The 22,379-nt window shown below is 40.0% G+C and overlaps 2 protein-coding genes across 4 annotated transcripts in view; one reads left to right on the top strand and one right to left on the bottom strand.

The window, feature by feature from the left end:
* Positions 1-4,034: 4,034 nt before the first annotated feature.
* On the top strand, positions 4,035-7,428 carry dimt1l (DIM1 dimethyladenosine transferase 1-like (S. cerevisiae)). Its single transcript, XM_008336852.3, has 12 exons — positions 4,035-4,272; positions 4,841-4,914; positions 5,001-5,087; positions 5,410-5,471; positions 5,552-5,645; positions 5,729-5,778; positions 5,872-5,995; positions 6,097-6,189; positions 6,276-6,340; positions 6,437-6,500; positions 6,597-6,703; positions 6,808-7,428. The coding sequence occupies exons 1-12, from the start codon at positions 4,215-4,217 to the stop codon at positions 6,848-6,850; spliced, it is 921 nt and encodes a 306-aa protein (XP_008335074.1). The 5' UTR covers positions 4,035-4,214; the 3' UTR covers positions 6,851-7,428.
* A 292-nt stretch (positions 7,429-7,720) lies between these two features.
* kif2a (kinesin family member 2a) overlaps positions 7,721-22,379 on the bottom strand; it is a 20,997-nt gene continuing 6,338 nt past the window's right edge. The window contains exons 2-21 of one of the 3 annotated variants that reach the window (XM_017043173.2): positions 17,389-17,483; positions 15,988-16,092; positions 15,421-15,475; positions 15,232-15,342; positions 13,789-13,889; positions 13,590-13,685; positions 13,455-13,509; positions 13,153-13,315; positions 12,918-13,008; positions 12,738-12,801; positions 12,550-12,641; positions 12,324-12,466; positions 12,013-12,217; positions 11,796-11,906; positions 11,620-11,687; positions 11,242-11,367; positions 9,464-9,611; positions 9,007-9,108; positions 8,387-8,522; positions 7,721-8,285 (exon numbers count right to left, since the gene is read on the bottom strand). In XM_017043173.2, coding sequence (XP_016898662.1) covers positions 8,200-8,285; positions 8,387-8,522; positions 9,007-9,108; positions 9,464-9,611; positions 11,242-11,367; positions 11,620-11,687; positions 11,796-11,906; positions 12,013-12,217; positions 12,324-12,466; positions 12,550-12,641; positions 12,738-12,801; positions 12,918-13,008; positions 13,153-13,315; positions 13,455-13,509; positions 13,590-13,685; positions 13,789-13,889; positions 15,232-15,342; positions 15,421-15,475; positions 15,988-16,092; positions 17,389-17,483 — 2,153 coding nt within the window. In that variant the 3' untranslated portion in view covers positions 7,721-8,199. Of the gene's footprint in view, positions 8,286-8,386; positions 8,523-9,006; positions 9,109-9,463; positions 9,612-11,241; positions 11,368-11,619; positions 11,688-11,795; positions 11,907-12,012; positions 12,218-12,323; positions 12,467-12,549; positions 12,642-12,737; positions 12,802-12,917; positions 13,009-13,152; positions 13,316-13,454; positions 13,510-13,589; positions 13,686-13,788; positions 13,890-15,231; positions 15,343-15,420; positions 15,476-15,969; positions 16,093-17,388; positions 17,484-22,379 lie in introns of all 3 variants that reach the window. The other 2 variants (XM_008336853.3, XM_008336854.3) reach the window with 2 other exon arrangements.

A 22,379-nucleotide genomic window follows, 5' to 3' on the forward strand; every position in this document is an offset into this window, starting at 1 on the left:
CTCCCTGTTGTTCCAAAACACCTCTACTCCCTGGAAACAATGGGAAGACTCCCAATCCACATACTTACAGGAAACCCCGGATCAATCCACTCTTTTCATTTACATAAGCCCCTGTTGTTTGCTAGACCTCAAGGCTACGCCCACCCCTTTTGTGATAACACCTTGCTCCGTGACAAAAGGTTCATAAACATGTGCTCCCACACTGCTGAATCATGGAGCAGCAGGCCACATAGTGGTGACTGTAGGCACAATCATGATACAATAACAACAATATGATTGACCACAAGAGGCCTAACCTCTGTCTTCCATTGGCCTACATTTAAACACACCCGGGAAGTCAAAATCCACTAGGTATATAAGTGTAAACCACTGATGATACATTAGAAGATATTCTTGGAAGTTATTCTGGGAAATTTAGTTCTTGAATTTGCATACTGGCAACTGTTGTACGAGATTTTCTTGAATACTTCTCCAGTCGTTTTATTTTGCTCGTTGGACCTGTTTGCTTTGGTGTTTTGTTATTAAACAAATTGACCATCTACAGGCTGTTTAATTTCTTGCCTGAGTCAAGGTGATTTCTTCAATTTTGGTGCTGTGACTACGGGAGAAGAAATCCTCCAATTGGTGTCGTGCTCACGAACAAAGAAGGGCCAAATCGCTCAACTGGGCCCTGAAGTGGATATAATTATACCAATAATCTTCAACTGGTGCCTTGACCCAAATCGAAATATAGCAGGATTCTTGCACATACATCTGTACATGCCACTGCGATTTACATGCTCTATTATTTAGGTGTTAATAAATATTAAATATAATTAAATTAATATTCTTGTCTTTTGTTGTCATTATTGATTGTTTACATCTACCTATTCACGTCTTTTGCCACACAACGTGGCCGACGGTGCGATGCATCATGGATAATAACGATTATTGGAAAACCATCTATACAGAATCGAGTGGCTCTTGCGTGATGTTGTAACCAGCTCATATTACAACATCCTGCACTCTCTTGAGGGCCGACATCTGCTTGACATCAGCAACATTACGCACATCTTCTGCTGACACTGTCTTCTTACCACACATCTAGGCCAGTCTGGATCTTCAAAGAGGCATGGGATAACCACCCCATCAGGACAGAGAAAAACCTGACACTAAATCAGCTGTGGCAGGTGGGACAGGCCCTCAGATCACCAGGTTAGTAATACATGTTAAAAGTGTTCATTTTTGTTAATATTAAATATTTAATTTAATATACACACAGTGTCTTCAGGGTGCATTCATTCCAGAGATTGAATGGGAGAAGAGTGGAAACATGAATGAGGTTCATCCTGGCGTCACTGTCCCGCTCACGAAAGTCCCCTATCATACCCTGAATATTTCAGGGTCGTGCGGTCGGGGGAGGCAGTGCCTCAGCTGCCATCACGATAAAAAAGAAGAAAAAAAGTACATAAAATAAATATTAATATTTTCCACTGATTTGTGTTAAAGATGCATTTTCAGTATGACTCTATGCAGAGCAGAAATCCAGGGTGAGGCCCGGTAATAAACCAATGAACCATCCATGAGGAATAAGATGCTATTTTTGGTTCTTACTATTGTAAATGCATCACCAGCCATGAACCTCACCGCACGTCACTGAACCATAGCAACAGTCAACAGAAAGAGCGAGGGAAAAACAAGACAGAAACGCTCGTACTGCTACAACACCATACCACCAGCCTGATCAAATAGTATGCCACACTTAATAACGTGATCATTAAAGGTGTTACATATCTCAATTTGTTCTTGGATAACTGTGGAATCCACCAGAAGCTGTTGAGGGAATGTCGGTGGAAAAACACCTTTAAGGGATTTAATTACTTTCCAGAACTTAGCTGGATTGCTACCACAGTCAGACAGGTTGTGTAGGTAGTAGTTAGACTTGGCCTTCTTAATCAAGTAGGTACAAGTGGAAGCTGCAGGTGCATCGTCAGGATGGACGGAAGCATCCTCCGGGAGAATGGTGAAACGGTTGGAGATAGCCAATGGAGGTTGTGGATACGGACCAGCCGAGACCCTGCTGTGGCCGCGTCGCACTACTTCTGTCCAGGAAGGTCGGGGCCAGGTGTTGGCTCGGTTCGGCGTGGAAGTGTGAACCGGAGTATTTGTCCCGTAACCGCTGTAGACCCCTGGATCAGCGTTGAGGTATCCAGGCTCGATGCAGCAGCCATGTTCAGCCAGGCCGCTCTTTTCACATGGACGGTCTTCCGGGCGGGCAGGTAAAGGTGAAGTGCTGGTGTGCATCGTTGCCAGCCAGGGGAGGGTGGCCGCGGAATCCGAGACCACCGCAGACATGGGTGAAGGAGGTGATGGTGCCAGTGGAGCAGTGAAAGTTGAGGACTGTAAATGTGAGATTTTTGACTGGGCAGCAGCAACCGAGATAAAGCCCTCGATCAGCTGATCTCTTTTTCGGAGCGGCCACACAGCATTACTCACTTGTGGCCGTTGGCTGAACGGATAGAAAGACGACTCAAAGGTATAGATAGGATAAATCCACCCTCACCCATGCAGTTTGGTGGAAAAGATTTAAGCAGAGGTTTGAAATATATTTAGCTGCCAGTGGAGCAGGACAGGGGGTGAGAAATTGCATGCTCAAATCTTTCTGAATGTAATTGGGGAAGACGTGTTGGACATTTACAACAGTTTTCAATTTGCACCTAATGATCTGCAACTACCTACACTCATACAGAAATTCAAAGCTCATTTTGTGCCTACAAAAAACATAATGTTTGAGAGATACAAATCCTTTTCCTGTGACCAAAATCCTGGCAATACTTTCAATCTGTACTTAGCAGAACTGTACACTTTGAGCAAGACATGTGAGTTCGGTGGCCTAAGAGATTCACTAATAAAGGACCGCATAGTTTGTGAAATTGCAGACAATGGACTGAGAGAGAGATTGCTGAGAGAAAGATCTGACTTTGGATAAGGCAGTGGATTTGTGCAGGGCATCACAGAGCTCACGCGAGCAAGTCAAAACTGAAATGGCGGAGCAGGCAGTAAAAAAAAAAAAAAAAAAAAAGGAGCAATAATGGTGGCAAAAGAAACTATTATGCGAAATGCTGCACATCTGAAACAAAGAAAAAAGTGCATACAGTGGATGAGGGACCAGATAAGTTCTTTGTAGATGTAGTGCAGGCACCCCATGCTGAAAAAGAAGAATGGATCGTTCCAGTTCTGGTAAAGTTTTAGGCATAAACCCATGCTGACCGTGTGTGTGTCTTTACTAAATGCACTACACGGCATAACAGTATTTAGCTCTGATATAATTTCTACTGCAATTACACAGATGCAACCACAGCTTATTATATTAAGAAAAAAATACAGTCAAAATAGAATCCACAGCACAAAACAATACTATAATAATATAAATAGGCTTTATTTTACACATTCTTCACCACACTCAGATCACATCTTCACTTCATCCATCTCTTGCATAAATCTATTAAACGTCTAACCCATCACCACAGGTACTTGCATGAGAGGAGAGGACATCAGAGGGAAAGGACTGCAGGCAAATTGGGCAAACCTGTAAACAAGCCAATAATTATATATATGTATTAATATTATTAAGATTAAGTGATATTTGCCAGTTAAGAAAAACTAATGTTAAAAAAGCAAAGAACCGGTGCTTAGTCGGGCACTGCCTCCATAATAGCGCTGAACCAGCTTAGTGGAACAGTGGCATAAAAATAATGGTCCGAAACCCCTAGTCCGAGTGTTGTGCTGGTCTCAGAAGCTAACTGAAAGGCTTGGTTGATTTTATTATTGGCAGTTTTTAATACACTTAATTTTCACTTAATTTTTTCACTATACTGTGAATATTTAATAGATTATGTTCACTAAATGAAGGAAAAGAAAGAAAGTGGACTCCTTGTCACTGGGACACAGCACACCACTGCACACAACCAAATGTGACCTCTGCTTTGAGCGCCCAGGGAGCAGTGTGTGGGGACAGTGCCATGCTCAGAGCACATCGTTGGTATTCCGACGTTTCCGCTTTAGCTGCCACAAGAGGGCGTAGTAGCATGCGAGGAAACTAAAAATTTCTTAACACTCTGTCAGCGAAGAAGAAGTGGACATTTACACGTGTTTTGTATCTGAGGAGCGACCAAGTTTAATTCGTTAGTAGAAGTTTATGTTTCTAAATATTTTATTAAGATAAAACAGCGAAAATGCCGAAGGTGAAGGCGGAGAAGAAGAGCCGACAGCACCAGGAAGTCAAGAGCCAAGGTAAGCGACTGTACAGTTAATGGTAGCATAAGAGCTAACACCAGGGTCAGCTGCTCAGAAGACAATATTGATCGTCTTCTAAGCGTTGTTCGTCGTTCAGTATTTTACCAGATACCGCATATTCCTACACTCTGTGGGAGTACGTGCCCATTGTGATATACCCCTTATTTATTTTTAGAATAACTTGCAACAATCGTCACCTTGATAAACTGAAAGGTTTTTACATATGAAAACAGAACATACAAAACCGTATTACCAAAGTAAGTTACCCTCGTTTTTCAGTGTCAATACACTGCCTAACTAAAAATAGTTGAACTTGGCTGAAAACATGAGGTTTTGTCGTAATTACTAATAATTGATAACAACGTCAGTCAATTCTTCAATGTAGATGGAACAAAAACAAATGAGTGCAGGAACAATAGACAATAATGACATAATACACAAACATTAATTAAATAAATACCTTCTAGATTTTTAAAACTTATGGCAAAAACAGCAATGTCAAATACAGTATATATAACACACCTACCGGGCCTGTAGTTAGTGTCTTGTTTTTTCTTTGATGCAGGGATCATGTTCAACACTGGTGTGGGTCAGCACATCCTAAAGAATCCCCTGGTGGTCAATGGTATCATTGAAAAGGTGGGTTAATGTGCATTCTTTTCATAAACGTGTTTATAAAAGTTGTCCTGCTCTGTGGTTGTGCTGAAGGGTGACTTGTTTTTCAGGCAGCGCTGCGGCCCACAGATGTGGTTCTGGAGGTAGGGCCTGGTACTGGTAACATGACAGTGAAGCTGCTGGAAAAAGCCAAAAAGGTAAATAATAAATAAATAAATTTGTACTACATTGATCCCATATTTGGGAAATTGTTGTGTTAGCAGCAAATATGCTGTTACCAGGCTGCCCCTAGCAACCGCCATGTGGTTCCTCTGGGAATCAAACCCAGGACTCTCTGCTCTCTGCTTCTAGGGCAGGCGTTCTTACCACCTACTCTATGGAACTGACCATAAAACATCCTACATGAAGTTTCACCAATGTGTCACATGATCTCATTGTGGAGTGCAGTGTACATTATATTTCAGGAGGGTTAAATGTATTTGTGTGCATGTCATTTTCAACAGTAGTGTGTTTTTATAGGTGGTGGCCTGTGAGTTAGACGGCAGACTGGTGGCTGAACTCCAGAAAAGAGTGCAGTGCACGTGAGTGATGACAGTGTACACCAAAGTGCAGTATTTTGAGTGAAAATTGTGATCTAAAGAATAACACTGTTTTCCCACAGACCCTTACAAGCCAAACTTCAGGTACTGGTTGGAGATGTACTAAAGACTGACCTACCATTCTTTGACATTTGTGTGGCTAATTTGCCATATCAGGTAAAGACACACACATGTAAATGCATACAGCTGATTTGTCATTCTTGATTGTATTTATATTTAAATTGCATGTCTTTTTTTAGATTTCCTCACCGTTTGTCTTCAAGCTCCTTTTGCATCGACCCTTCTTCAGGTGGCTTTTGAAAGAGAGAAAAATAAATAAATCATGCATTATTGTCACATGCAAGTTTATCATTAAGCACCGTCTTCTTTTCTCTTGGTCCAGATGTGCCGTGTTGATGTTCCAGAGAGAGTTTGCCATGCGACTAGTGGCCAAACCTGGAGACAAACTTTACTGCAGACTCTCCATCAACACACAGCTCCTGGCCCGTGTCGACCACCTCATGAAGGTCAGAGTTGGTGCTTTTCAAGATCCCGCAGCATTGTGTCAGCATAACTCTGTCTGTGTTTCATCAACTGTGTGTCCCTGCTAACATTTCTGTCTCATCAGGTTGGAAAGAATAATTTTCGCCCTCCTCCAAAAGTGGAGTCAAGTGTTGTCAGGATAGAACCGAAGAATCCTCCACCTCCAGTAAATTTCCAGGTAAAATTTGAGAAATGATGATTCTGTGAACATGTAGTTCCAAACAAGAGCACTGCTAATTTTCTACTTTCTTTAATGTTTTGAAGGAGTGGGACGGCCTGGTCAGAATAGCTTTCGTAAGGAAAAACAAAACCCTGAGTGCCGCGTTCAAGTGAGTTAGCTGTCTGCTGCGGACAAAAGCCTTTTCTGTGGTTAAGAGTACTGAGGAAAAATGGTCAAGATTAAAATGTGGGTTTCTAATTTCTAGGTCGACTGCAGTGGAACAACTCCTGGAGAAAAACTACAGGATCCACTGCTCTGTTCATAATGTGGTGAGCTTTATAGCAGCCAGGCTGTTGTTTTTCAGGATTAGACTGAATTGTTATGACCGGCTAATTAGAATCAAACTCATGTGTTAACACAAACAGGAAGTACCAGGAGACTTCATCATTAGCAAGAAGATCGAGAGTGTTTTGCAGGTGTCTGGGTTCTATGAGAAGAGAGCCAGGTCCATGGACACCGACGACTTTATGGTGTAAGTTAAACGTCTAATACACATTTCTTCAAATCTTCATTTTCCCTCTACACATTGTGATAAATTAACTTCTGTCATTTCTTGTGTATTCTTTTCCCCCTTAGATTGCTGCACGCATTCAACTCTGCAGGAATCCACTTTTCTTAGACAACCTCAAAGGCTGAGCTTCATGACTCATGATGATGAAGACAGTGGAGCTTGTCCTTGTAAAAGTGCAGAGAAATAGACTTGTCTTCCTTCTTCTGAAGAGTTTGGTTAGGGGGAACTGAATTCCCTGTGGGCAATCTTCCAAAATGAAATATACTAAACATGGACATATTCAATCAGCTCATATTGAGTGTGGGAGTCAGGAAAAGCAAGTTTACGCTGCAGTCGTGCACAACTGTGCATGTGTGCAAGAGGGAATCTGTCATTTGTAATCATGAGACTACGGAATTTTAATCCTGTGTTTTTTAAAAAAAAAAAAAAAGATTGTGTGTGGTCTTTTACAACAAGTTTCCTAGAAACTAGAGCTTGTTTAAAGTTGCTGTTGTGAAAGGCAGTGGTGCCATGAATGCTGTAAATAAATGAAAGTAAGAAAGTTCAGGGAAAGAAGGCAGTGAGTAGCAAAAACATATTCCCTGATATGAAAACACAACTGTACGCCTTGTAATGTAATGCAAAACTCCTGCATACAACTTTCCTATACAATAAAATGAAAAAGTGTTACAATAAAAAACAAAACATTATCGTGGCCCAAATCAATTCTCTAGCAACATCTCATGCACATGTAAATGAGTCCTACTGCCCACCAGAGGAAAAACTCAAGTTCCTGTGAAATCGTCAAGAGTAAACCATTTGCTTTCGAAAAATAGAAATCCTACTGAAAATCCATTAATTGTTCACAGCGTAATTTGTTAACAAAAAAACAACTAATATTTTAACTTAAATGAGTTTATATGAATAGTTCTATTTACTTGAAATAAAAAAATAGGGTTCACCTGCGATGTTGATGAATCAGGTGTCATATAAGGACAATTTTTTTTTTAAAACGTAGGACGGGAACCTTTTATTACTTCATCCAGCATCACATCCAGTGCAAACACTGAGCATCAACATAACCACCTGCAGGTCAGGAGTTGTCTCACTATACAGTTATTAGTAGCAGGGTTTTCTAGTCTGTTTTCATTTTTATAACAAAGTGTTAAACAGGGGTTGAAAACATGTTTTACAATAAGCAAGGATTAAAGTCACCACATAGAACGTAATGGCACAAACTGAAGCAAGCTATGTGTATCTCTTATAGACACAAGGAAGAAAAAAAAGCAACAGAAGCAGCTGTGCTGAAAAAAAAATCTAAACTGGTAAAAACATGGGTCGTGAACCTATGACCCACCGACACACCAACAGTCTTCATTTGTTTCCACGGCTTGTCACGCCCCAGGCTGTGCCAAAAACATCTAGTGGTTATGTTGTTTTTGTTGACGTGCCACTTCAATCTCTTCAGACTCCAGTCATTAAAGAGCAAATGGCCTTTTGGGATTGATCTGCTTACTGGCCTGCTCCTCCTCCTGGAGAGCACAGCGGAATGACTTCACTTTGTCTAATGAGGAAGATGGAAGGAAAAATCGTAAAAGAAGTGATTAATGTTGGATTCAAACAGGAAGTACGCTTACTAATTATGAGACTACGCTTATGACATACCTCGGAGCTCAGTGAGGATTTCTATCTTTTGGTCCAGGATCTGCTCCAGTTGAGTAGCGTAAGATTCCACATCATAATCCACCTCTTCCGTCATCTCCAGCAGCACCTTCTCATCCTCCAACCACCGGATTGACTCCTGCTCACAGAACAAGTTCTTATTAACAGAGGCTATGTGATGGCTCCAACAGTCTCATTAAGACAGGTACTATTTCATATATATGGTTAAATACTTGTTGCTGCTTTTCAGTCTCGTTTAGGGATCAGTGATAGTTTTGTCAACTTGTAACATTTGTCAAAGACTTAATGACCTTCTTTTCTAAGCTGAAGACTTAACAGGCAGTTATGTTGGAATAAACAACGGCAATATCTAATGATAAATTAGTCAGTTAATTTGTCCATGTATTTATTAATAAAATACAATAGTGTATAATATTTTGTATAATGTTTGGTATTTTGTCAAATAGAACTTGAGACTAAGTTACTACCTAGTCCGTTCATAGCAACACTTTTATGGTTCAAATTATACACTGAAAAATAATGTGCAAAGAAAATCTTTGTGAACCACATGTACTGTAGACCTTAATCGCCAGTAGGACTAAGACAAAGGTCACTGTCCTGACCTGAAAGACAGCTCTGTGATCCTCCAACACCTGCTCCTCCATCTCCACCAACTGAGACACAGCCTCATGGAAGGTGAACAGCTGCGGAGACACTTCCTCCTCCTGGAAAACAGTTACACCAAAATATTTATTAAAATGTTGAATCTACTGAAACCTGAGAGAAAAGTTTGTGTTTGAGCTTTAGAAGCTACTCTGGTCAACAGGTGTTTAAAAGCGTGACCCTACAAAAGATGACCTTTGAGAGGACAGTGACATTAGGTTGTTTTGTTTTAAGCAGTAAATGAACTTGCAGTACAGAAGCAAATGGAAAAAAAACATCAAGAAAGATCGAACTTGGAATTCAGTCCAGGAGCGGCAGAGTCAGGTGTTTTACCCAGTGACTCATTGGCATGCACACTGACAGAGCCAGATAATGGAACCCTAACATTTTTCTTGTATCTGCTGACATCCAACTCACATTTTGCTCACAGAGCAGTTTGAGGTCATCCCTCTGCGGCGACACACTCAGCCACTCCTCATCCAGCAGGTCCAGCTGGTTGACGGCATGAATGTTTGGTCGCCCTCCCTCCATAACTTGGTTTGGATCCACAGTCAGCTCCTTCACCCTGCAGAGGAAAAACACAGAGCTGCTCAGGTCCAGGCTAAAGCTGCAGCTCAATTTATGTTGCTGTGTTTACGGCTGCGTCAAAGAGTTTAAAGAGCATGGGATGATAAGCACTTTTGAGGGCGATGACATCATGCATGGGTGGAGGTGACTGTGTGGTTCCTAATAATATCTGAACCTTATAATAGCAATCTATTAGTCCATAGCTAATAAGCTATGGTATAGTATGCCAATACAGTATTATTACATTTAATAATAATGTCACTTGGAGCACATTTTATCAATACTAATAGGATAAATTAGGCCCGAATGGCTAATTAGGTATTAGCTCTCTCCAAAATACACCATAAAACTGAGCTGTTGGTTCTATAATAAAACACTGTTTTGAATCTTTTAGAATTGTCATCAAATATTTCATTTCCTGTCACAGAGACAACAGTCACACTTATTAGAAGCCGTATTTAAAAATGTTAAATATAAAATTGATGTGTTGATTGAGGGGTACCATGGCTAGTTATCTGTTGTCATTTGCTGCATCCTTAAAAGGTCACCTTCATAATAATAAAAAATCTCAACTCTGCTTTTAATAAAAAAGCAATAATGAGGCTGCATATATTCCAGTTTATACCTCATTTTTCTTCTTACATTATTTTTAAGATGTCTGGGCCAATAGGCCTGGCCACTATTTACACACAACAGATAAAAGGTGTTGCTAAAAAGTACATGGTTACATTCTGGCTTAGTACATTTAAAGGGAAGAGCAGACAAATGAAAGTAGAGCAGGAGGATCAAAGTGTCACATCATGCAGATGAGTGTGAAGATCAGACGACAGTGGAGGGTTTCTACAGAGGGAACAGAAGCTGCTGTAATGAGCCTGCAGACGTGTGGTATTTTAGGAAGACCAGAGGGGAGGACATGCTCGGGCTGTGTCTCAATTCAGGGGCCATCTCCTCTAGAAACAATGTCTGCCTGGTCTATGGAGGGTTTCCCTATCATGTTACTACTGTTACTTAGCAAATGAGCTGCAGATGGACGTGATACAGATCACCAATGGCATAACAAATGACACACACAAAAATACTTTTCAAGGACATTTAATGTGTGTGCAGAACAGCAGTGTGATTTAAGCCTCAATCTTTCTTCTAAATGCTTTCTTGACGTGAAGTGTTTTTTAAATTCTGTGTTGCTGTCACATTGATAGACAAATAAATCAGCTGCATTTGGGGGAGCTTTCATCAAAGGTTATGTCCACACTAGTGTTTCCACTAGGATTTAATTTTAAGCAGCGACAGCAAGTCAAAACCCCAAATTTGTTTTGGAAATAGCAGGACGGTGCTCCTGCCATTTCAATGCTCATAATGTAAACACCACACAATGACATCACAACTGTCCATACTTTTTTTCTAAAAAGAAGTGATCCTGTCTCCATCCATTAATTTTGTGTGCCATACACTGACAAAATAAACGCTGGACATGATGGCAATGATTAATCCTGATTAACAGTTTTTAAACAGGGGTGGAGTCATTGCCTCTGAATAAAGACACCGCTCTAGTGTGTGTGTGTGTGTGTGTGTGTGTGTGTGTGTGTGCGTGTGTGCATGCAGTGCTCTGCTCTGGGTAAAGTCTTGACCTGCTGGGAGAGGTAGCAGCAAAGTCATCATACTCAAACGTATTGGTGGGCGAGTGGTCGGAGCGACTCCCCTGACTACTCTGGGAGAAGGGGATGTCTGACGGACTAATCCCAAACTCCTTCACTCTGCACAGTGGCACCAGCACACAGAGGAGCAAAGGGCAGAAGAAAGGAGAAGGAGCCGAGCAGGAAAAACAGGAGAAGTGACACAAGAGGAGGGAAACATTTTAGGCAGAACTACTGAGAGGAGACAGAACAAAAATACACAATAACAATTTGCTAAACTAATTTCATTCTGGGGATTCTCTGGACTAACTGATTTCAGTTTCAGAGGCAAAGGCACTGTTAAAATCCCTGCAGGAATCAATACATTCCCACCTGTTGGCGTAGCGTAGTGTGTTGAGTGTGTTCTCACAGGATGTCATACCAGGAGATATTGTTGCTATCTATTGGAATAAGGTCATAAGAATTAGGATATAACTGATCAACGTAAAAGTTACTGGATTTGACAAAGTCTGAGAATTATAGTAAAAATACAGTGAAAAATAACTCACCATACAAGTGCGTGAATTCTCCCCAATAAACGAGTCTCTCAAGACCTGTGTTAGTTTACTGGCTCTAAATGGAGTGTGTGGTTTGTTACGTCCAAGTGCCCTGATGCACTCCTAGAATAAAACAAAGACAGACACAATGTAATTATCAAAATGGGTTAGTCAATAATTTCATTTATTTTTCTGTGTTAGCCACAGCTACAGACAACTGCCAACAGACCTTAAGTGCCAGAAGGCTTTTGTTAATCTCAGCTCCCTCCAGACGTGTCTGACGGTCTGCACTCGACGTATCTGCCCCTCTCTCATTTCCTGCGAGATCGATTAGGGAGAACTTTCCGTGCATCTTCCCCTTTCGCCGAAGAATAATCTGGAATACGGCGTGGCTGCGGGATGAGTGAGCGTTAGCCGATGTCTGCCCTGATGTTCTAGGGGGAAAAAAAGGAAAAAGAAAGAAAAATCAGTTGTAGGCAACAAAAGTCTTGGTCAACTGGAACAGCAGTTTCATAAAATAGCAACTTCATGTTGTTATACCTGCAGCTGTTGCCCACTTCTATGAGTTTCAGGACATCCTCTGTGCACTTCACCTCCTTCTCCTGAAGCCCCACCACCTGCACTTGCTGTTTTCCATCCTCCAGCACCCTCAACTTAGCTTTACGATTGAGCAGGTCAAAAACCTACGCCATGTCCAACAAAGACACTAGTTAACATCGGAACTTTGTGTGTTTGTGTGTGTGTGTGTGTGTGTTTTATCCCTTGCCTTTCCACTGTAGATTTCAAAGAAGGTAGCGAAGACTTGGAGATCTAATTTCTTATAACAGGGTTTTTTCAACATGAGAAATACATCTCGAGCTGAATGAGAAGAAATTATTTCGATATTTTAAATAGTAGTGCATTTTAGAGATTAATTACAATACACAACAAAAAATGTTTCATTGTTCCACTTACCAGCTAATGCATAAATTCCTTTTGAGCAGTCTTGGTTTTTCCCAGAGAAATCTCCACCCATCGTCTAATGTAGAGTTCATTGTATTAAACATGAGCAGACGTCATTTTAATTAATGTAGTATTTCAAGTAAAAAAAAAATGTTTTTTAAAAAAAATCAACTGTCTTTATATGCAACTTACATGTGTTTTTCCACTGCCTGTCTGCCCATAAGCAAAGCAGGTGGCCATGCCTCTTTCAAAAATGGTCTCCACTAAAGGTCTAGCAGTGAATCTGTAGCAGAAGAAGATGACAAGTCACCAAAGAAGAACTTAATTATCCAATCAGTTTTATAAAACAAGTAACTTTGACATTATTACATGTGAACAAGGACAGAGGGTGTTCTGTTCTAATGTCAGTGTGTTGAATGTGATCAACCTGTAAACCATCTCGTTGGTGGTGCTGTCGTCAAAGGCGTAGTCGAAACGGAAAGTCTGGTTCTCCAGGTAGCGCGTCAGGTCCACCTTTTGTTTTGGTTCGTGAACCATCACTACATCCTTACTAGGGATGGTGATGACATCCAGGTCCTTCACAGACAACTCTGTAAAACAGACAAGCAAAACTTTGTTTAAAACCATTTTACCCTAACACTGACCATGTGTCAGTGCTGCTGTAACATGAAGAACAACAGTCATGAAACAGATATAAAAACCAGGTTAGTGAGCACTTTAAATTCATACCTTTCTTGTTGAGTGGACGTTTCCTCACACACACACATATTCTGTGCTCTTCAATCTGGTTAGTTCAACAGAGAGGACATTTTTATTACTAAGGGGAAAAACTTAACAACCAAGAAGAAGTGACATTCTGCTTACCAAATCTGCTGTGGTCAAGGGCCTGTAGTCTAGACTGGCTCTGAAGTCACGGATCATGTACATGATCTCAAAGTTGGGGATGGTAGTGTCGACTTCCTGAAGGAGCAGGAGACGCAAACACAATGTTTAACATGGACAATGCCTCCAGTTTCCTATAGTTAAAACACTAAGGGGAACGGCCAAATGATTATGGATGTACTTGAGCTCTCTTCTCTCTCAGCTCCTGTTGCTGGAGTCGGCGCTTCTCCCTCTTCTCCTGCAGTTTCTCCACTTCCTTCACACAGTTTGACTTCCTCCTCGCTGTCATTAACAGAACAGAAACAGAAATTCTACTGCTGTTTAACTGCCAATAGGGATTGCTTAAACGAAAAAAAAAAATTTGGCTACAGGAGCTTCTTCCTCATGTTTGGACTGCAAACAGTGGGCACAAACCCTGGGCTATTTACAGCAGAAGCAGAACAATGGTGATGTTTATGCACAGAGCAAGATGCAGTGTCTTGCGCACAGTGCTCCCCAGTAAAACACTAGCTGCATTCACTACAACAACAGAGGCCTTAACATTATCCCTCAGATGGGCCATCTTCATGTGTACTTTCTGTGTGACCCAACTAATTTAACTACATGATTTACAATGTAAAACATGTGTTTTGCATTAAGATAAAGCCAGAGTACATTCTAAAAAGTTTGTTAAACCATCAACCAGGTTATCCATTATTTCCCAGCCCAGATTACCCAGATTAGTGGTGTTTCAGGTGCGTCATTTCTTCTTAATAACAAGAAAAACATTCAGCAAAATCTAAATAAATTGCAAGCTAACCCTCAAAGTTTTAAGAATTTATAAAAATCGTGTTTTTCAATTAGCCAAGACTCTCTGCTACACAACCTGGCAAACACTTTGTAACTCATTCTGACATTCTTCTGGCAGCAGATTACCAGAGCGTGGCATTAATTATTTGCTTAAAATTAAGTTGAAAACCATTGATTTGGGTCAGCACCTGGGGAAGCCATTGAAAGAGGAGGGAGCACTGTCATGGGGAAGTCATATGGTTGCTCAGGGGTAAAAATTGAGAAAAGTGAATTTCCTTCTTCTTGTTTCAGCTTTTGAAAAGACATAGTGCTGTTTCATCACTGAGCAGCTGCTTCAGGCTTTTCCTTACATGTCAACTGTTTGTGACTCAGCAGACATCATATTGTGTAAATACAGTACAGACACACAGAAGCATCAACCTTTTTTAAACTCCTTGTCTAGTACCCAGAAAGCCTGTCCACTGGATGGATTTGCTGCACTGCTTCACAACCGCACCACAGCTGTGAATAACATTAGGCAGACATTCTGGGTAGTTTGACGTTGTTTTGCGGTATTTGGTCAGTCCCAGATTTTATTGGGAACTTTATTAGAATCATCATATTGCATTGAGGGGAAGGGAAACGTGCAGGTGATATGTACAAAGATTTCCAGACTCCTTTCTGGAAATGAGATGTGAGGTTTCTGTGATGAAAACGTAGTCAACAAAGAGCACACGAGATATGAAAAGGTCAAAATCCAACCGTTTGACTAGGAAAATGACATGGAGAAAAAGGAAAATCAAAACAGCTGTAGCTTGTTTGAAAAACAGATAAACAGTTGTTAGGGTCATGTTACCATTCTGCAGTTGTTGTTGTGACTGAGCTTGATTGGTCTGTGTGGGCTGCTGCGGCAGAGGTGTTGGCTCTTGTTGCTGAGGCTGCAGTGGTCTGGCCCTGGTCGGAATGGCTGATATAATATGGTTATGTCATAAATCATTTCAAACATGTTCTAAAAATTGCACTGTAAAGTTATGTCTTAACAAACCTCTGTTATCTCTTGATGGAGTGTCATTCTTAACAGGTGCTATTGTTCGCCGGTTCTTCAACAGAAAAAAGCAAAGCAATATAAATCCAATAACAATATCTTAAAATATAGAAATAATATTTCTAGATCAATTTACTCAGGGTACAAATTGATTTAAGATTTATTGACAGATTTATTATATAAGATCACAATACATTGCATTTAAAATTTAAATCTTTATTTTGACTTGGAATACATGTACATATGTGTCTATATCTGTAACCAAGGGGTCACCAGAGAAGCTGCCGTGTTTATAGGCCAACATGGATCAGCACTAATCTTTGCTGCTACTTAACAGGACCAATTAGTTTCTTAGTACACAGGTTCTTTATTAAGACCCAATCGAACTGCAGGTACAATTATACCAGATTAAGACCCTTAGCCTCCTAGATGTAAGTGAGAAGAAGAGTGAGAGGAGGGGGAAGCACATTTATATATTTAAACTTGAAATGTTTCCCTTTACCTTGAACAGATATCATAAGATAAGGGCGTAGACTGGCAGATGCAAACCTTTGCAATTTTGTTGACCTTCACACATGTGGGTGTAGGAGGGGGTGGTGTCTCTGGACTAGGAGCAACATCCTCATCTGGAGCCACATCTGGATTAAGTGCAAATATACTCTCCAGGTCAATCTGTGCAGAAAACAGGAGTATAAATGATGTATTCTGATTACATGTCCCAGTTGTATCACTTAATAAAAAAAACTTCAACACTCTGACAGATAGGTTAGGATCAACTGCCTAAAGAGTTGCCTCATATTTAGATGTAAACTCAGAGACAGAGTGCACTGGAGGCTTCATATAAGCATTTAAGGTTTCATAGCACATTAACCACTTGTGATAACACTGCCAATAAAAAGCAAGCTTAAAATAATACAAAATATTAAGATAGGTAGATACAAGGTAGTGACAGGAAATAAGGTTAGTGGTAAAATACAATAATAATAAAAACATACTGCATGCTATTTGTTAAAAGAATTGTGATTTCATGCTAGATGTGATGACCAGACAAAGTCATCTGGGTCTAGTCAGACTTGGGCGTTTCAAATTATTTACATGGATTTAAATGGTGAGTCTCATTCTACTGGGCAGAGAAGTGCAGAGAAGAGATCTTTTTTTATTTTATTTTTCTGACACTGTTTAAAATAAAAAAAAAACAACTTGACTATATGAGCCTGTGTATCTTTTGAATGACTGAATATTAAATGTATAAAACCTAAGGCATCTTTTTACACAACTCATCTAGTTTGATATAAAACACATTTTGAGATGATATACAAAGCAGGTCATGCCTGCTGCATCATCATCCATCAGTTTCAAGTGTCTTTGGCACTGACAAAATGCTAAAAGCCCCTGCCATAAACATCTAAGTATTTAATAAATGTACTTTTTATATAGATACCCTCTCTCATTCAAGAGTCTGTCACTTTCAAATGCTTTTGTGTCACTTACATAAGCAAGTGTAATGAAAACATGTAATGAATTCAACCTTGATTTAAATCATGCATTTAATGTGTATAAAATCATCTTTTCACATATTAGTGAATAAGGTCAATTGATTCTAAAAGAACATTAAGCCCAGGAAAGCTGTAGCCAGAATGGATAAGTTATCACACCTTAAAGTGACTATTTAACGCAAGAGTAAACAACAGACAGTAATATTGTAGTTGTGAAGAAAGTCCTATAAGACAGAAAGACATGTTGTTGTATACATGACTGTAATAAGCTTGTGATACATAAAGAGCATATTTGAATAAATGAATGTAAACGCAAATAAATGCATAAATGTAACAGTGATGTCCAGTGGGGCTGCTGTGCTTGCAAGCTGCTTGTGTAATTGCCACGGCTCCTGAATGTCTCTGGATCCATTATTCATTGCGCTTCACAATGAAAGCACATGCTGCTGAGTGATCATGAATGGTGCCTTACTTCTTTCCCTTTTGTGTCTCCGTTTTCTATCCATTCCACTGTGACACTCTCGTTGTCCTCATTCAGTGACGTCACCATCGCCTGGTGGATGCGTCCTTTAAACGGAAAAGAGAAAACAGAGAAAAACACAAACATCAGATTGGGAGAAGCCAAACAAATTTAAAAGTGTATTGAGAGGATGAGCCACTTTGTAAAGATATTTAAATATCATTATTACCCGTATTTTTCGGACCATAAGGTGCACCGCATTATAAGGCGCAATATCAATGAACGGGAATATTTTCATATATAAGGCGCCCCGGGTTATCAGGCGCATTAAGCGAAACTAAACAGTGAGCGAAACAATCAAGCATGCCCGGATCCCTCTCGTCATTATCTGAGTCAGTCTCGTTGCTGTTAATTAGTTGTTCAGTGATGATTCAGGCCTTCTCAGGTCATTTGACAGTTGTTTTGAGGCTCCCATGTTGCCAGTCTTCAGAGAAGATTTAAAGGGGAGAACAATACCTGATACCTTAGCCCAGGCATTCACGGTTGGAATTCTGTGGTTAATCCACCCAGAATGATGGCAAGCCCCGAACTAGTTTGCTTCACTTGGGTTCTGACAATATTGGTGAGATGGGCGCGTTTGGATCAATAGGGATGGAGATTTGTGGGGAATGGTAGTGACTTAAGTTGGACACTGGAGGACTCTGTTGTTGTTGTTGTTTGCCCCTCCAGAGTCAGGCGGTTGTCACTAATTTTGTTCTGGTTGGTCACCGTGTTGTTGTTTTGACGCTTTTCCGTGCGGAAGTTGTTTTGCAGAGAGAGTATGTGATTTTCCTGTATCGATAAAAAAGGAGAAATAAAAAGTTTTTGACCACAAAAAAAAATCGACAGCCATGCGTCGCAGTCGTCCTGCATCGCACCATACATCGACAACACAAAAACACAACAAAGTCTTCGGGTGTTTGGAGGCACGACGCTACGTTGCGCGGATTTGTGTTACACAACCATACTGTAACAATTGTTGTTGAGCATCTTCTAATTGTGATAACAGAGTTAAACGTCATTGTTGGCTCCCAGTGTGCTTCAGTTGTGTGGTTTGGCTTTATAAAATCGGTTCGAGCTCACCAGAAGTAATACATAAGGCGCACCGGGTTATAAAGCGCACTGTCGATTTTTGAGAAAATTAGAGGTTTTTAAGTGCGCCTTACAGTGCAGAAAATTTGGTAGTTTAAACGTTTCTAACCGGTGAGTGCTTCAGAGTGGAATTATTCTAAAGTACACACAGGTCTTCATCACTTCATACCCCAATTAGTTGGAAACACCAAATTCAAGCAAGTAATACCAAATAGTCATAGAGCAAACAACATGAGTTCTACACTCATGAGAACATGAGTGTTTTATCACAGACAATTCAGTTTGGAGAATTTATCTTTAAATACACACTTCGAATGTATCATCATATATTCAAACTTGCACTTTGCAATCTATGTTGTTCAGTCTGACAGAGAGACAGAAGTGCAAATATATATTTATATAAAAATCCATTTTAATGATCGTTTTGGCTGTTTCCTTTTCCAACAGACTTGAGGCTAGTGAGGCAAAATAAAACGGAAAAACCGATAGGATGGACTTGACGATGAGGATATCAAAGTGAAACAGTTTTTTCAGCTGATCGAAAACACAAATTTATCTACAAATTTTCATTTAAATAGGGAAATAGTTAAGTTAGTCAAACTATAGACTCTTCAATGTGCAACAAATCATCAGCTCAGATGAATAAAAATAGTACACTGGGTAATCATCACACGTTAACCCTGAGATTTTGTTACAACAGCTGTGACTTGCTTGAGACTATGGAAATCAATACTGGACAATACACTATAATAGCTGCAAAACTCACAGATACCTAGCTGAGGTTTGAAAAAAAAAACAAAAAACCAACCCCCGGTCCCCCCCCCAAAAAAAAAAAAACAGATAAATGTATTAAAATCCTAACCATAAGGTCTGATAATAACCTGTTTAGGGACTATCACTGAGACGAGCACAGCTGCTGCTGTGTGCTTCTGTCCGCCTCCGTGTCTGCAGTATAATAATACTAACTGTAAAAAGCTGCAGACTTCCCATTTCCGTCAATGTGGACCTATAACTGGGCACTTTACAGTAGCTGCCCAATGCAGGGAAACACTCCGTTCCAGAAACCATAATTCATAGAACTGACCAAATATGCTTTCAGTGTTCCAACTGCCCAATGTTTGACTAAATGACCTAACAATGATTTCACAATAAGAACTCATTATAAAATAAGCTAAATTTGATCTAGACATTCTGGGTAATAAGAGTGTTTAATGGAGATCAACTAACTTCAATACTTTTTTTTTGTCAATTCTGATTTCAGATGTTTTTGCTCAGTGTGACTGATACCAATTTTGGTCAATTCTGTTTTATTTCAAATGACCATAAAGAAAACGCAAAGTTTGTCAGCATGGGATTATGGAATATTTCCCACAAATAACATTTCGTAGTTGAAGTATGGCAGATGAGGAAGCTTGTCACTAGGCCACTCTTCCCCCATAATAATGAGCAAACAATAAATGCACAGCACTTTTGTTTGTGCCGAGATTAATTTTTTAGTTACACTTTTATTCTGTTCTAAACAGTTAACCGTATTAATGTCTTGTGTAGCAATTAGGGCTGGGTGATATGGCAAAAATGGATCAAGATATATTTTTCATATCATCCAATCTTTATTATCACAATATTTTATATTGGCTTTAAAGTATATGCACTGGAAAAAAATTAGAGTTTATTTCAACATTTTATTTACCATCCATCCATTTTCATCCGCTTATCCGTGACTGGGTCGCGGGGGCAGCAGTCGACACCCAAATCACATTGCACCGTACCAACCCCTCTGAACCTTCCTGTGGGTGGTGAGTCCACTGGAAGGTACCAACCGCCCTAACTGGGATTCAAACTTGCCCAGGAGGTGAACCCTGGGGTTCCACACCAATGACAGAGACATTGACTCTGGGCCAAAGCGCCACCATTTTATTTACATATGAGGTAAATAACCAAATACCAATATCAAAAGATACAAATTAAAGCTAAAATAAGGGCAGTGGTGGCTTAGTGGTTAAGGAAGGCTCCTGGTTCCAGTCCACCAGCTGCCAAGTTACCACTGCATGGCACTGTCCCCACACACTGCTCCGCTGTTCACTTTGGTGATGGGTTAAAAACAGAGGTCACATTTTGTTGTGTGCAGTGGTGTGCTGTGTCACAATGACAAATAATTCACTTTCTTTCTTCTTTCTAAATAAGACTCAAATTACAGCTCGACTCCAGCCTGAGGCAAATAAAGGTTACATGATGGTTACTTTTTCTTATCTGGTGTTGACACAGCTCCTGTGTGGTGTTAGCAGTAAACACACTGGTGACATATAAAGGTCTGATAATTATTATAAATATACAAAAACACACCAGTTTTTTAAAGATTAAATAAACTTCACCTAGTTTACAAGGTCACTGCTGGTATAAATACACAAATGTGAAAAGTACAGACCATATACACTGAGAGTAAAGATTGTATTCACAATAACAACATCAACAATAAACCTGCAGCACAACTGCCTAACCTGTTGAGGCCAAGAGACCGAGGGGTAGAAAACATGTTTCAAATGGCAAGTTAAAGGAAAAGTCCAGCTTTTTGGTGGATTAAATGTATGTGAAATTAGTTTTGAGTAAGCACATAAATAAACCTAACTCACGAAAAGCAGTCTCACTAAAAAAAATAAAGCTTATGATTCTAAACAAAAGTTCATAAACAAAATGTAAAATACAAAGGGATTGTTAATTAATAAATATATCTTCACTTTGAATTAACTGGAACAACACAAACTTAACAACCGGATCAGTAAAAAACCAACAGCTATGTTTTGTACATGTTTAATTACACTTGCCGGAAAAGAATTAAATATTTTAGGTAAAAATAGGAAACCAGCATTGCCTTCATTATTTTAAACGTATGTTCCCAATTCTATTAATTTCTATATTAATATTTGCTAAATATTTGTATATAAAAAATAAAAAAAAGACAAAAAGAGGAAGAATAGAAGTGTTGGTCTGAAGTTTGGAACTCTGAATATAGGTAAAATGACAGGGAAAGGTAGAGAAATAGCTGATGTGATGGAGAGAAGAAGAGTAGACATTTTGTGTGTGCAGGAGACCAGGTGGAAGGGCAGTAAGGCTAGAAACATTGGAGGAGGCTACAAACTGTTTTATCATGGTTCAGATGGGAAGAGAAATGGAGTAGGGGTGATCCTAAAGGAAGAATATGTAAAAAAATGTGGTAGAGGTGAAACAAGTCAAGTCAGACAGGTTGATGTGTGTGAAGGTAGAAATAGGAGTGATGACAAATGTTGTTAGTGGTTATGCCCCACAGGTGGGCTGTGAGTTAGAAGAAAAGCAGAAATTCTGGAAGGAGCTGGATTGGATGATAGAGGGTATCGGGGAGAGAGTGGTGATTGGCGCAGACTTTAATGGTCATGTAGGAGAAGGGAACAGAGGAGATGAGGAAGTGATAGGTAGGTTTGGTGTTAGGGAGAGAAACCTGGAAGGACAGGCAGTGGTAGATTTTGTGTAGAGAATGGAAATGGCTGTGGTAAACATCTATTTCCAAAAGAAAGAGGAACACAGGGTGATGAACAAGAGTGGAGGCAGGTCCACACAGATACACTATATTACGAAACGTATTCGCTCACCCATTCAAATGATCAGAATCAGGTGTCCTAATCCCTTGGCCTGGCCACAGGTGTATAAAGTGCAAAGAGGTCGCCGACTTTCTGCACAGTCAATTGCTACAGAGCTACAAACTTCATGTGACCTTCAGATTAGCCCAAGTACAGTACGCAGAGAGCTTCATGGAATGGGTTTCCATGGCCGAGCAGCTGCAGCCAAGCCACGCATCACCAAGTGCAATGCAAAGCGTCGGATGCAATGGTGTAAAGCAC

The sequence above is a fragment of the Cynoglossus semilaevis genome, chromosome Z, assembly GCF_000523025.1.
Source record: "Cynoglossus semilaevis isolate Cse_v1.0 chromosome Z, Cse_v1.0, whole genome shotgun sequence".
Classification (NCBI taxonomy): domain Eukaryota; kingdom Metazoa; phylum Chordata; class Actinopteri; order Pleuronectiformes; family Cynoglossidae; genus Cynoglossus; species Cynoglossus semilaevis.

Coding starts and splice junctions, on each gene's coding strand:
- dimt1l (XM_008336852.3), top strand. CDS start 4,215: ATGCCGAAGGTGAAGGCGGAGAAGAAGAGCCGACAGCACCAGGAAGTC. Junction 5,088..5,409: donor TGCTGGAAAAAGCCAAAAAG/GTAAATAATAAA, acceptor GTGTTTTTATAG/GTGGTGGCCTGTGAGTTAGA. Junction 6,501..6,596: donor ACTGCTCTGTTCATAATGTG/GTGAGCTTTATA, acceptor TAACACAAACAG/GAAGTACCAGGAGACTTCAT.